This window comes from Dermochelys coriacea, chromosome 8 (genome assembly GCF_009764565.3).
Source record: "Dermochelys coriacea isolate rDerCor1 chromosome 8, rDerCor1.pri.v4, whole genome shotgun sequence".
Lineage (NCBI taxonomy): Eukaryota > Metazoa > Chordata > Testudines > Dermochelyidae > Dermochelys > Dermochelys coriacea.
In genome coordinates this window covers 101190023-101205018 of record NC_050075.1, presented here as the reverse complement: position 1 = coordinate 101205018, position 14996 = coordinate 101190023, and the positions used below count along the sequence as shown (strand labels likewise).

At 45.7% G+C, this 14996-nt stretch overlaps 1 protein-coding gene across 1 annotated transcript in view; it reads right to left on the bottom strand.

Annotated features, from left to right (window-relative positions):
* Positions 1 to 460: 460 nt before the first annotated feature.
* Positions 461 to 14996, bottom strand: part of LOC119859961 (AGBL carboxypeptidase 4) — a 1439111-nt gene continuing 1424575 nt past the window's right edge. The window contains exon 13 of the mRNA XM_038412901.2: positions 461 to 1832. Coding sequence (XP_038268829.1) covers positions 1712 to 1832 — 121 coding nt within the window. The 3' untranslated portion in view covers positions 461 to 1711. The remainder of the gene's footprint in view (positions 1833 to 14996) is intronic.

Genomic DNA, 14996 nt, shown 5'->3' with positions numbered 1-14996 from the left:
CTTCTTTTTCAGATCCAAACAAGGCCATATTCTGCCCTCATTTACACCCACCATGAGGCTGTGGAAGCGGGGGGGGGATTACGCAACTGATGCACAGGCTGTAGGTTTGGCTGTATATTCAAACATTGCCGTGTAGCTATGTGTGAGACGTGTACCTGAGCCACAGGCCTCGAAGCTGTATCTTCTGCCCTGGCTCTGCCTGCTCTGTGCTTCCTTGTCAGTGCAAAGCAAGTGGAAAGCTGCCCTAATGGGCCAGCCAAGCATCCTCCTCAGAGAGGGGAATCCTCATGCCACACAGAGCCATTTACACTCATCAGACAGGGGAACATTGGGGATAGGATGAGGCTATTCAGAGGGTGGAGACGGAGTGCCCGGCACTTTGCCAGATGTCCAGCTGGTGCAGCAGTCCATGTGGGACAACTGCAGCCAGTGTAACAATCTTAGGCTGCTTTCAATTTTGCCTAGGGCCTTTTCAGCCCCTTGGCCAGCCCAGGATCAGGGATCAGCAGCTGAAAATCTGGCCCTAAGATCCAGATCTAAACTTCTCCAGGATTTGGGAATGGAGAGGTCGAGCCCATCACTAACATCTGGTTTCATAATCCCATAGAACCTGCAGAAGGTGATCACAGAAGAGAACAGTGATTAGGTTTCAACTCGCTTTGCCTGAAAAGCTGAGGGACACTTCAGATCGGTCACATGAGGCCTGGGGAGGAGGCTGTCCGCTGGAGATGGCTTCTAGCACAAGTTTCAATGCGTGTAGATACTATGGGCCAGACTAGCTTGTAGAGGTGGGGGGAGAAGAGTCAGGGGGTCCCCCCTATGCTTTGCCCCTCACCTCCGTCATGAAGAAACCAAGAGGGGGAGGCCAATCAATGCTACCAACTGTGCGTATTGTACTGGGGGCAGGTCTGAGCGTATTCCTGGACACTCCCTAGCAGCTGCATGGGGATCACAGGCTATGCCTCTTATATGGGTCTAGCCTGGGCTGCTGGTGAGTGTAATGCCTGGAACTGGCTTTTGCAGGCACAGTAATGACACCAAAGGGCCCTACCTGGGCGCCACACATCCTCTCCATCACGGCTCAGCTCATGCTCTGTGAGCGATAACCATCACACACAGCGGTGTGCATATGTCTCTCTCAATTAACAAGGCTACAGGAGTCTCTCATGAAAAGATCTGATGGAAGAACCAAAATACCTGCCAGGAAATGAAAGATGGAGCAAAGCAGGGTAGAGAGGAGCATGCCTGCCTATGCCCATGGGCTATTTATATACACAATAGCACACGGTAACTGGAATAGCACATGAGACTTGCATAAAGACTTCTGAATTTTATACTAAAGGGGTAGACATTGCACTGGGTGACAAGGGGCTTTGAATTGTTTGCTCAGTGAATCAACTATTCCTTTAAAGACAGAGAGGGGGAGAGGTTTGGGGGTCCCCCCAGCTTTGTAACTAATCGATTTTCAGCTGCAGTTAATGATTTTTGTGAATCTATCTGTTCACATTTTCCAGAGCTGCGCCAAAAGACGTGGAACTGATTTACCATTGGTAAAAATAAAATCATGAGCAACATTTCTAGCCGATTTCTCCTCCTCCCCCCCCCCAACTATTTGTTATGTTACTTATCTGGGGGGAAAAGAAAGAGCAATTTCAACCCCCCCAAGGTGCTGATCCAACTCCACTTCTGCAGTGCCTGCTTCCCAATGTCCTTATGACGAGTGAGAGTGCTTCGTAGCATTCGTCTGGCTTCTCTTCTCCAGCTTGCAGCCTGGGTAGCTATTTCCTGGGCCCCGCAGGGTGGCACATTTAAAGGGGGGCATTTTTTCTTTCCTGAAGAAGAAAAAAAGAGAGGGAAGAAAACCACTGTGAAATAACACAGTCTTGCAGCAATGCATAAACCACACATTTGAGATGTTCTTAGGAAAATCCTTGTGCAGAATCTCAGAGCAAAGAGTGTGTTTGCAAGTGAGATTTCAACTGGAGGTCTAACTTGTTACAGACCAGTACAGAATTATTCCCTCCATGAGTCTCCAGTGTTTTCTCCAATCAAGCTTTATATATTCCTGGTGATGGGGGTTCTACCTCTTCCCTTTGGAGATCACTCCACGGTCTAGTAATCTCACAACCATTTTTCCTGGTGTTCAACTAAAACTTCTCTTTGCTTTATTCCACTCAATGACCCCCTTGCACCACTATGAGTATTTCTCCAACGTGTATGTAACCTACCAGTGAATGTGTGTTACAGGTCCCACCTCTATGCCAATCCACAGAGGACATGAGTTGTTATAGCAGCTGGTTCCAGAGCCTGCCTCTTCAGCTCAAGTCACAGCTGCTCATGCTTTTAGCTCTGGAGGTCCCCATTTCAGTCCCTGAGATGGTGGCCATCATACGTATGTCCTTTCCCCCCACTCCTGGCAGACACGCACGGGTCCTCTGAGGGCCTGTCTACACAGCGCCACATTCCAGACTAGGGGTGTGTGAATTGCAGGGTACTCTAGCCATCCTGTGTAGACCCTGCTGGCATGACCAGAAAGGTGCCTCCTTCGCATAGACATAGTCACTTTCAGCCAGGACTATGTTGACATGAAGCTTCTCGTTCACGCCAGCAGGGTCTACACAGGGCAGTTTGAGCGCAGCATATAAGAGCACTTTTCACACTGCTGTAATCTGGACAGCAGCACTGTGTAGACAAGCCCCGAGTCAACCTATTTATAGTGAATACTGTTCAAATGGTGTCTCAAGTCAGCCCCTCCAGCGTCAGTGACATTTGATGCTCTTCTCCGAATTCCTTCCAACCTCTCTAACATTGAGCTTGCTAATGCAAAATTCATCCGTGGGCGTAAAACAGCCAGAATTTCCATGGGCTTCTTTGCCAATATTGCGATAGAAATTGAGAGTGCTTCAGCTCTTGGGCTGAATCCTGTCACCTTCTTTCCACCGGCTGCTCAGCACTGGCGAACTCTGCTGCCAGTGAAGTCAAAGGGAGTTGCACTACCGACTTCAATAGAAGCAGAGTTAGACCAACTCAGATCCCCTGTGACTTCCGACCCTACACATCCAGGCACTACTTAGATTATTAAGACTCAAAGCCTTGGAAATATCTCATTTTCTTTTCATCGCTTTTGCTACTTGTTTACTTTTCTGCCCTTCGCCCTCAACTTCTTCAATGAAACAGACCCGGGAAGGGTAACTTTTGTTTCTAGTCTGTTTCACTTCCTGCTTCTCACGCACAAGCAGAGTGCTGTCCTTGTTGTGCCCAGCACCGCAGAGAAGTGTTTGCTACTCTTATTTTTAAATAAACCTCTCTCAGCTTCATTCTTTAAAACTTCTGAAACATTTAACTCCTGTTACGTTGTAATGCCCTGCTCTTTTTAAACAAAATCTAATGCTGGGCCTAACTAAATCCATATCCTCCATCTCTGATTCTGATGCCACTCATGAAGCTCCTGGCAGTTGTTGGCCTGCAGTGCAGAATTGGGGCTGAAAAGCTACAAAGTGTTACATGATTTAGGCTGAGTTCTGCCTCTCCAAATGCTGTGTCTGGGAAGAAGCTGTAAAGCCCAAGCAGTGGTACCCTAGGCATACAATCATAGATTCATAGAATCATAGAATATCAGGGTTGGAAGAGACCTCAGGAGATCATCTAGTCCAACCCCCTGCTCAAAGCAGGACCTAATCCCCAACTACATCATCTTTTCATTGAAAGGTTGAAACGTCTCTCAGGCGCTGGACGAGTGCAGTGCAAAGAGGCATTTGTACTTGTCCCTCCCTGCCCACACACGCCCTCTCTGAGGCGATTAGTGTTGACAGCAGTAGCACGAGCCAGCACCCTATCCACTGAGCTCTGCAAGCCTGCGAGTGAATTATGGCTGCCCTCTGTGCAAGGTGCATTCAGCGGGAGAGAAAGGCTTCCCTGTATGTGCTCCCCATACAGCACACCTGCACTGAGGCGGCCATAATGTCTCCCTCTGCCTGGTTCACAAATAATATCCTTCTATTTCATCTCTTCCTCATCTTGGCATGGCATGTAATTATCTCTCTCTAGCCAACCTGGCCATTGTGCAGCTATAAAAACAGATATGACTTTTGATTTCTTCTCCATTATAAACTGAGCTATCAGTTTCCAGCCTGACTAGAGAAAACAAAATATGCCATCAACCTGCTTCACAATGACTGATAGGCTTAGATCTACCCTCAGGGCTGCCCTCACTGACTCAGCTGCCTTATTCTACACAGTCTGTATTTCTTGATTCTCTCCCTGATGAAGTATTCCATTTAGCTGTCACGCTGCCAGTGCTGTTTGTTCATCCACTGCTGCTCTGAGAAGATACAAATAGAGATGGCTCCAGACTCCTGGTCTAATATTTAAGCGATCAGCAACATCCTGCCTATCCTCCGAGCATTGCCTTGAGTAGTATTATTACTTATATGAACCACCACAGTGCCCAGAGGCCCAACTAAGATCACGGTCTCCTTGTGAGAGGTGCTGTACAAACAAGTAATAAGAGACAGTACCTGCCCCAATGAGGTTTACAACTGAAATAAACAAAGGCGGGGGCGGGGGGGGGGGAAGCTAAGTGATTTGTCCAAGGTCGCCCAGCAGCTCTGGAGCAGAGCTGGGAATAGCAGCTAGGTCTCCTGATTCCTAATCCTTGGCACTGAACCTCCACTACTTGATGGCACATTGATAATATGGAGGGATCTGCGTTCACCCAGGAGCTGTAACTGCAGTTAAATATTGGTTAGTTGCTTGTTTTTATCAGTAGAAAGATTTGTCAAAATAGATGTGAAATAATCAACGTTTACATGGTACTTCCTTTTGCTAAATTGCCGTCCTAAGGCACAATGAGGTTTTGAAAAGGGGACTGTTTACATTTAAATAAAGCAATTGGTTTGGCGTGGAAATGGGGGACTCATGAAATCTAATGTGCCTGGAGACTGAATGGAGAACGGGCTTTTTATGTTTCATTTGATTAAATCTTAATGTTTCTGGGCTCAATGCTGGAAACGAAACCCAACAGCAGCTTAAGCACAAACGTGAAACTGACCTGAAATAAAGGGCCTGATTCTTCACAGCATCACTCCCTCTTTACTCTGGTACAAATCCTTTGATTTCTATGCAGTTACTCTGGCGTCACACTGGACTAGCACAGTCCAGAACCATCCCCAGAAAGTGAAACTGACCAGTCTCATTACTCCCGGTCTACTGAGCGAAGTGAGGAAGTACAACAATATGATCGGGGCAAGAAGATAAAATAGATCTTTAAAACTCACTCATTTTTAATAATCGAGGGTGTTATTTGTAACACAGATAAGGGAAACAATGCTTAACCTTTCAGCCACAGCAATAGAGCATACTGTGTGATTGTTAGATGTAATCTAAGTACCTGGTGAACTGTAGCATCTGCTGGTTCATGAATACCACGTGCACTGTTCACTTCAGGTCCATACAACAAGGTGATATTGGAAATACAATAAACTGACAGCAGCCAGTGATCTAACTGTGGCTTTTAGTAGGTGCCCATGGAGCACATGATCGTTAATGTTACAGTAATGGCAAACTGTTCTGCAAACTTCACTCTCCCAGGCACTTGGCATGCCAGTTACAAGGTCATATTTAGGTCAAAACTTGCAGTCACCTCTCCAGCAATCTAAACAGTCACCTTTATGGCTGAAATTTGCCACACTTGATTGCTGCCTAAATAAAAATACATTTTTGAGGTAAGGAAGTGTGGAAAACAAACTTTTCCTGGGGTATAAAAATTTGAACCACTCTAATTTCAACAGGAAAAATAGTAAGTCTGCAACTTGGCATTGGCATAGTCCATGCTGATGACTAGTGTCCTAGTGCCTTCTTTTTCCCCGCAGGGAAGGGATGACCTGCCTTGGGTTTTTGCAGAGCTCATCTCTTCTCTCTCCACTCCCCCCCCGCTCCCCTGTGGCTGGAAGCAGCTTGTCCCTTCCTGCCTGCACAGTGTCAAAAGGCAGCTAACACCTCCAGGTTGCTGGTGGCCACCGAGATAACTCAGCCACCTCCTGTCCCCCGAGCTACAGTGAGGGCAGGAAGGGGTTAAGCCCTAAGGATGCATTGTGCATCAGGGCCCAGGGAACCTGACTGCAGGGGCTTCAGCAAACCCGGCCCAGGAGGTGGCTCAGCAAGGAAGGGTGCCTAGGGGACGGAGCAGCCCTGTGCTCCCTGAGGGCAAGACACAGGGCAGGGGGTGGGGGAGGCAGGTGAAGAGGGTGCTAAGCCCCTGCCCAGGGGGCTGCTGTGAAGCCTGCAGGCTTGGAGCAGAAACAGGCTGGAAATTGCTTCTCCCCTTGCCACTCCAGAGTTTAGCTGAGAGAGGCTTCCCCATGCCGGTGTTGTTCGGCTCCTCCTGGCCAGCCCCCCAAGCCAGAGCATCTTGGGCTTTCCCGGGGCACCAGCCCAGCCAGAGGCAGTGGGGGAAGGAAGTAGCCTCCTGTCCAGGCTGCTTGTAAGCTGAGCGCTCCGACCAGGGGCTGGTTCTCTGCACAGGACTGGGAACAGGACACACCCCGCTGGGGGGATATGGAGGAGCAGCAGGGGGGGTACATTTGTCCAGCTCTCTCTCAAACCCAGTTAAGTTATTTGCCCCCACAACTCCAATTTGGAGGATGTTCCAGAACCTCATCCCTCAAATGGTTAGAAACCTTCTTCTGAGTTCCAGCCTGAATTAGCTCATGGCCAGTTTACACCCACTTCTTCTTGTGCCAACACTGTCCTTCAGCTTAAATTGTTCTTCATCCTCCCTCGTGTTTACCACCCTGATGTATTTAATCAGATCCCCTCTCAGCTTTCATTTCACTGGGCAAAACAAGCCAAGCTCTTCAATTTCCTCTGAGAAGATAGGAACTCCATTCCCCGATCATCCTAGTAGCTCTTCTCTGCACCTGTGCCAGCTTGAATTCATCTTTCTTGAACATGGGTGACCAGAATGGTATACAGTATTCCAAATGAGATCTTACAGGTGCCTTGTACAATGGCGTTAATACTCCCCTATCGCTACAGGAAATGTCTCACCAGGTACATCCTAGGATTTCATGGTTTTTTTTGCAGCTGCATCACATTAGTGGTTTATAGTTACCCTGTGATCGACCCACACACCCAGGTCTCTCTCTTTCTCTCTTGCTTTCAACTGATGAGCTTTCAGGTTATAACATAAATTCTTCTTATTAGACTCTAAGTGTATAACCTTGCACTTTGTACTATTGAATTTCACCCCACTTCTATTACTCCAATCTTCAAGGTCATCCAGATCTTCCTATAAAATATTCCAATCTTCCTTTGTATTGATGATGATTACCACACGCCTACTTTTTTATTTAGGTTTGTCCACAGACTAAGCACTCAGCTGATAAGGGGTAGATTTTAACTAGTGGCTCTGCAGCCTGTAAATAAAAGGGGAACCAATTTAATTGGATCTTATGTTGAAATTGCAAGAAATAGAGGGTTATACATGTCCACATGCCAGGGATCAAAATAGGATCACTGGAATTGAAAATGGTTACAAAACAATGGACTCTTCCTACATGGCTGTAGCTGATGATCTAATTTTTACAATGTTTCCTAGGTATACAAGATGTGCATTTTCCAAACAAACAATTTATGCCTGATTATTTCAAATGCTTCACTCTCAGAGAGGCACAAGTAACTGGCACCATGTTTGACATTGCAAAAGGATTTTCTGTATTTTCTGGGAACACCTGACAGGTTTGAAAGATAAAAACAGAAATCAAATGGCACAGCAGATCATGCAAGTGGAGGCGCTGGCAATTAGATAACATACATGTTCCAAGACTAGGCCAATTATAAACAATGAAAACAAATTTACCACATTATAGGAATGGTGAGAAATCCTTAGGCATTAGCTGACAAGGTATTGATCTTCTGGTGGATACAACTGCATATTTTAAGGACAAAAATCACAAATTCAACCCCCATCCCTGTGTGCACGCATGTGCGTATACTATTTACACCAGCTCATGCCGTCATGGATGAGGGGCAGTGTGTCACAGTCCTGCCAGGAGGGCTTGACGTACTCACTGGGACAGAGCAATGCAAACACAATCTGCTGCACTTGGAGAAGGCTCCCAGTTACTGCTGTGAAAAAGCACCACCTTTCACCTTCACCTTATACCGTGTGAAAAAGTGATTATTCCGGTCACTGGCCGTTACAAAAACCCCGGGGGTGCGGAGAAATCACTTCAGGTTGATCCAAAATGATTATTTTTAAAAAATTCTGGCCAATCAAAAAGTCGAAACCAATGTTTCAGATCCATTGAACCATTTTGTTTGGATTTCAAGCTTTTCTTTTAACACCTTTTATATAACATTGAAGGGAATTTCAAAACAACATCTTGAATCCTCACATTTCATTTTGAAAATGGTGAAAAAAAAGGTTATGATTTTATCTAATTTATTTTAACTGAAACTCTTTGGCGAAATCGACATGATCTTGAGAAATATTTCGGTCTACCCAAATCCGCCTTTTTCACCCAAAGTTTTGGTTGCAAACTTTCGCCCAGCTCTACTTGCAAGTGCTTCTCCCTCGGTCGCAGGCACGACCGCTGCTACATGGGTGGTGTCCTTCTGTCTCTCCCCATCCCATAGTGGCAAAATGTTATGTGTCAGAGCATATATATTATAGAACTAAAGTCTGGACTAGACTGTCATGTTGATTACATTCCCATGTCCATAACTACAACCCAGTGCAAGTGACCCAGACTTTGGGCCATCAGTATAGTAACTGCTTCTGGGACTGGGGAGTTGCGGGGGTTCGGGGGGAAGCAGGGAAGGGCTGGAGCTTTGACTCCAGGCTCTCACTTGCTAGGCAGTAGCTGAACCAGTAGGGAGGAAGGGATAGTAACTTACCAATGGATGGTCCACGGCAGTAGTAAATTACTCCCCACTTTGTTTCCTGGAGATAGTATGTTCCCCTGGCCTGCTCCGGGAGTGCAATGGTTTATACACCATCATTTGCTCAGGGGAGTGCCTCAAGGCATGATCTAACCCTGCGGGGGTTTGGGAGTGTGTTTAGTGTGTGCTTGAACTCCAGGGCTGCATTGTTCCAGCTGGGATTGTGATTTTTCAGCCCTTGACAGGGTAATTGTTGTAATGTGGTATTTTGGAGAACCCCTCCACTGGAGGTTAGCCAAGCAATGCAAATCTCCCAGAACTCTGTAAATGGATCCTTTTCATTGAACCCACGCAAATGTGTCACCGTTTAAAACCTGAAAGGTTTTCTTTAACGACAGCTACAAGTATCAGAATCTGCATAATACGTGCAGATGTATGTAGGAGTAAACTGACAGATTATAATTATCAGTAGAGAAGGGGGAAAACAAAAATTAATTCAAGGCAAAACATATAATTTGCCTTTAAATTGTAAGAGCGCTTCCATTTCTAATGCAATTTGCTGCCCTGGAAATCAGATTAAAGTCGTTTGAATTCTCAGCAATTTTTTAAAAATACATTGACCTACTTGGGAAAGTAATGCAGATTTTTAGAAACTGATGTAGCCTGGTGCTGTCTGAACACAAAAGAGTAGGAAGCAGGTAAATGATCCTGTCACGAGGCATAATTTCTGTGTTAGCTTGTGATGTATCCCAAGGCATCACCCATGGGTGGCTACAACCTGACATGCCCGGAGGAGTATAGAATATTATATTATATATATTATATTAGAGGATAGAACACTAACCCAGGAATCTATCCTTGCAACAAAGCCCATTGTCAACTCTGTCCACATATCTATTCAGGGGGACACCATCACCATCACTAATCACATCAGCCACATTGTCAGAGGCTCGTTCACCTGCACATCTACCAATGTGATGTATGCCATCATGTGCCAGCAATGCCCCTCTGCCATATACATTGGCCAAACTGGACAGTCTCTACGTAAAAGAATAAATGGACACAAATCAGACATCAAGAATTATAACATTCAAAAACCAGTCGAAGAACACTTCAATCTCCCTGGTCACTCGATTACAGACCTAAAAGTTGCAATTCTTCAACAAAAAAACTTGAAAAACAGACTCCAAGGAGAGACTGCTGAATTGGAATTAATTTGCAAACTGGACACCATTAAATTAGGCTTGAATAAAGACAGGGAGTGGATGGGTCATTTCCCCATGCTTATTTCCCCCCCCCCCACCGTTACTCACACCTTCTTGTCAACTGTTGGAAATGGGCCATCCTGATTATCACTACAAAGGTTTTTTTCTCCTGCTGATAATAGCTCACCTTAATTGATCACTCTCATTATAGTGTGTATGGCAACACCCATTTTTTCATGTTCTCTGTGTATATATACATCTTCCTAGTGTATTTTCCACTGCATGCATCTGATGAAGTGGGTTTTAGCCCATATAGTCTCTAAGGTGCCACAAGTACTCCTTGTTCTTTTTACAGAATATTTGTAATTCATGTTGGTGACACCTGTTGGTAGGAAATGGGAACTGCACCAACCACAGCATTCCCATGTCCTCGTAATAAAATTCACAAGAAATAGTTTACTATTCTCCTCTTCTGGGAGGGATCCTGATTTGTTAACGGAAATGTTGAGGACAGGTTTGTTTTCTCTTATTCAGTTTGTTTCCTCCTTATATTATTTATGTGATCCCCTCCCCCCTCCTTTATGAGCAATGTGTAGTGGAGAGAAAAGGAAACTACACTATTTATTTAGCAGTGTCTGTGCAGGAAGAACTGCCAATAGCACTTACAAACTGGATGCTTTTCAGTGTCTCAGGAACTAACTTGTAGTCTACTTGTTACCTCTTGTGTAGAGAAGTGTGAGCTGTTGACATTACAAGCATCCCTAGGAGGTTTAGAGCCCTGAGCCCTCTCTGGGCAAGAGAAGCAGCCTGACTTGTAGATCCCTCTAGGAGGACTCCAAGGAAGTCTCTCATTAAAGTCACAGGTCAATTTTATTTCCTATTAACAAGGCACCAAAGGAAGGAGTGGAGGCACTCAAAGCTCTTAGTGGCTGTGGCAGTTTGTCAGTGCTGCTGAAATGTAAATCTGGAATCACAGAATCATAGAACATTAGGGTTGGAAGGGACCTCAAGAGGTCATCTATTCCAATCCCCTGCTCAAAGCAGAGTCACTTTTCCATCAGCAGATGTGGAAGACTGTATGTTTGACTTGACTATTTCTTGACTATGGAAACGGTTAATTGAATCAAATTTACTGAAAGGTCCAGAAAGTCTGTTTTTCAATTACTATAAGCATTAGGTGGTCAAACGATCACCTTTTCTAGTGTCATGTCATGGCTAACGATGCACCAATCTCATCTCTTTCAATAACAAAGGACTCATGGCTAAAACACATAGGGACAGATTCTGATCTCACCCCAGTGTAAATCAGAAGCAACTCCACTGGAGGTAGTGACATTTTTCAGATTTATCCCAGTGTAACTTATATTGAAGTTTCAGAGTGGTAGCCGCATTAGTCTGTATCAGCAAAAACAACGAAGAGTCCTTGTGGCACCTTAGAGACTAACACATTAATTTGGGCATAACAAATACATTTGTTAGTCTCTAAGGTGCCACAAGGACTCCTCGTTGTTTATATTGAAGTTTGACCCATTGGGTGTGCCCATATGCGTTTTCCTTCCACGGTGTATAGGGACTGACTCCCACCTCTCCAATACAGTTTATTACTAGCATTAGGATACCAGCTGCATGATGTACCACACTCTGCACTGCTCCTCTAGCTTCTGACTGGTAGCACCAAAGCTGGTGGGTGAATATACATTTATATTGGCTGCCCTAAGACCATGGAAGGAGCTGGTACCGGAGGTTCCCTATCTAAGAAAATCCCTGCTGGTCTTTCAAAACACACTGAAGACCATTTTAGTCTGTACATGTTCTGGTGCCTGAAGAGTGATTAGGAAGATGTTATGGTATGTGAGGTCCTTCTACCCGACATAGAAAATTTCAGTCCAAATGATCAAAGCTTGGTAAAGTTATAAGCAACTGACCACAGGGACTTATAATGGGAAGTGTCAAGCGACATTAACAACAGGTGGTGCAACCGGCCCCACCTATAATAATAAGGGGAATCTAGCTCCAGCATTTCCCTTGAGTGCAACTGTGGCAGAATTTGTGAGTTACTGAGGAGCATAAAGGAGAAGAGCCACAATAAGGAATGGAAATCACATACCCTTCCCTTTATCAACAGGTCTCTCATAAACCCATTTGAACTTTCTAAACTGTATTATTCTGGTCTGTATGCACTTCACACACCCTTAGATAGGAGCCTTTGGCTGCAGGGTGAGCTGTATCTTAGATTCAGTCGCTCTGAAATGTTCCAAGTCCTTCACACTAAGCGGGTATGTTGTCTGCTCAAACAGCTTTGACAGACAGATGATTTCTAATTTTGAGGTCTCTGTTGCTTAATTAGCGATTCACAGGACACATATATCCTCACTCCATAATGTGTCTAGCATTTCCAGCAATGCTTTTAATTCATTAGTGCACATATGAAGACATTACAACCTTTCCCCCCCACATTGGGTCATCTAAACACACACTTACATATTTCAAAAGGGAAGCTTAGCCTGTAGGAAAATAACCACTTCTCTCCCAAATGACGTGGGCCCCTGGTTGTTTTTAAGGTGTAGAAGGGGATGCTGGTTTGGAAATCAGGGAAGTAGTCCAGGAGCAGTGAACCAGGGCAAATCAGGACTTACTGCCTGAAACTAGTGAGAAATGGTCCCTGGGCTTCACACAACGCACAGTCAACCTGTGGAACTCCTTGCCAGAGGATGTTGTGAAGGCCAAGACCATAATAGGGTTCAAAAAAGAACTAGATAAATTCATGGAGGATAGGTCCATCAATGGCTATTAGCCAGGATGGACAGGAATGGTGTCCCTAGCTTCTGTTTGCCAGAAGCTGGGAATGGGCAACAGGGGATGGATCACTTGATGATTACCTGTTCTGTTCATTCCCTCTGGAGCACCTGGCACTGGCCACTGTCAGAGGACAGGATACTGGGCTACATGGACCCTTGGTCTGACCCAGTAGGGCCATTCTTGTGTTCTGGGATGCACTTCCCTTGGGAGCTGAGCTAAAGGCTCAGACATGGAGAGGCAGAAGGCTAGCTGGCTAGATGCAGATGTCTATAGGGGTCAGGGAGGTAGAGGCGAATGGCAGACATAGAGCAAAGTGAGGGTGGAGTTGGGTAGGGACACTCTGTGACACTCTGTGGTGGCTAAGGACACAGAAGAGCTGGAGGGAGCTGGTCTTTTGTGAGGGAGGAGGGGGAGGATGGGGACAATGACCCTTTTAAAGAGAAGTATGCAGTGATGAGCTGCCAAAATCTGAAGAACTGGGTCCTTCAGTTGCTCCATGTCTTCTGTGGCACTTTGGTGGCAGATCCTTCAGTGCCGCTGAAGACCCGGAGCGAGTGGAGGACGTGCCGCTGAAGTGCTGCCGAAGACCGGGAGCAAAATTAAAATAGGATTCTCAGCCAGGAGAGCCTCCCCAACTGGGAACTCAGTTGGGCCGGACAGGGGACAGTCCCACGGGCCGGACGTATCCCACGGGCCGGAGTTTCCCACCCCTTTAACAACTGGTTCTAAACCAGCTTCAAAAGTTAACAACCGGTTCGTGCGGCTCCAGCTCACCACTGGAAGTATGAGAAGTGGGAAGGAGCTGGAGTCCCCACTGAAGGGTGAGGAGAAAACGACAATTATCCTCATGCTGTAATTCACCACGGATGTGCACTAAGGGGTACAACAGGGATGGGGGAGAAAGAGTCGAGTTGGTGGGTCTGAGATTAGTTTCTAGCCTCCAGGTGTTCACAACACAAAATGCCCCACCACAGCTGACTCACTTGTTGGCAGACTCAGCAGCGACTTCCAGGACTGACATCCCACCTTAACCTTAGCAGTGGCCCCGCCTGTCCTGGACAGAGCCTCATTGATGGATGGGGCACGAGTCAGTATAAGGGAAATGTAGGCCTGCCTCATCTGTATAGGTTTTGTATCAGGATAACTTTCACTTAGGGCAGTGATTTTTAACCAGAGCAGCTGTATCAGTGCAATCCCTCCTGGGGATGCAGTGATATCAGTCTAGAGATGCCTCATGGGGAAAGCTGTTCCCCTTCATCCTGGAATAACTGCCCCTGTGCTAGGAGGCAGAGGGCTTGCACCACTTCATTTACCCATAGAGTTAAAGTGGTTCAACTTTTGTATGCAAGTAACTGGCTGGTGAGCGTGTTACAGGTGCCAACTTGCAGAGTTGAATCATTAGCAATCCCCACTTCAGCTCAAGCTGTATCAGAGCAGGCTGTTAGCTCTAGAAGCCTCTGGCTCAATCCCTGGTGCGTTGGCCAAAATGATGGCCAAAATCACACATAAACAAGGCTTTCCACTTCCAATGGGCTCATAGAGCTATTGGTACACTGATGATTTTAAGCAGCAGGCCGCCTGGTCCAGGGCATTAGATTAGGTGTCAGGGAACCTCAAATCTATTACTTGAGATGCCTTTGTCTCAAATGTAGCCAGGGCAAGTCATTTCCCTCTTCTATGCCCATCTGTCAGATGGGGACAGTGACACTTAACTCTTGGTGCTTTGAGATCCTCTGATCAAATGCGTGTCACAGACTATTATTATTTTAATGCCTGTCAATCCAGCACCTTTCAGCAGCACTAATTCCCTTACACAACACTTGTTCCGTGTATAGTAGCTGGCACAAAGGATCCTTAGTTTCCTTTCACGTATTTATTAACTTTTTGCAGCCTTCCTTCCATGAGCATGGCGAATCTGGTATTGTCATAATGGATTTTCATAAACTGTAGTCAAAACATTTCCTGGTTCAAGTGAATATCTGTGCCATATAATTAGCCCTGAGTACATAGATGTTTGGTACCATTTTATATATTCAGATCCATTTCTTTTGTCATTTCTGAGCCAAGGCATAATTAAAGCCTCAAAACTCTCTTCCCAGTAATAGCTCT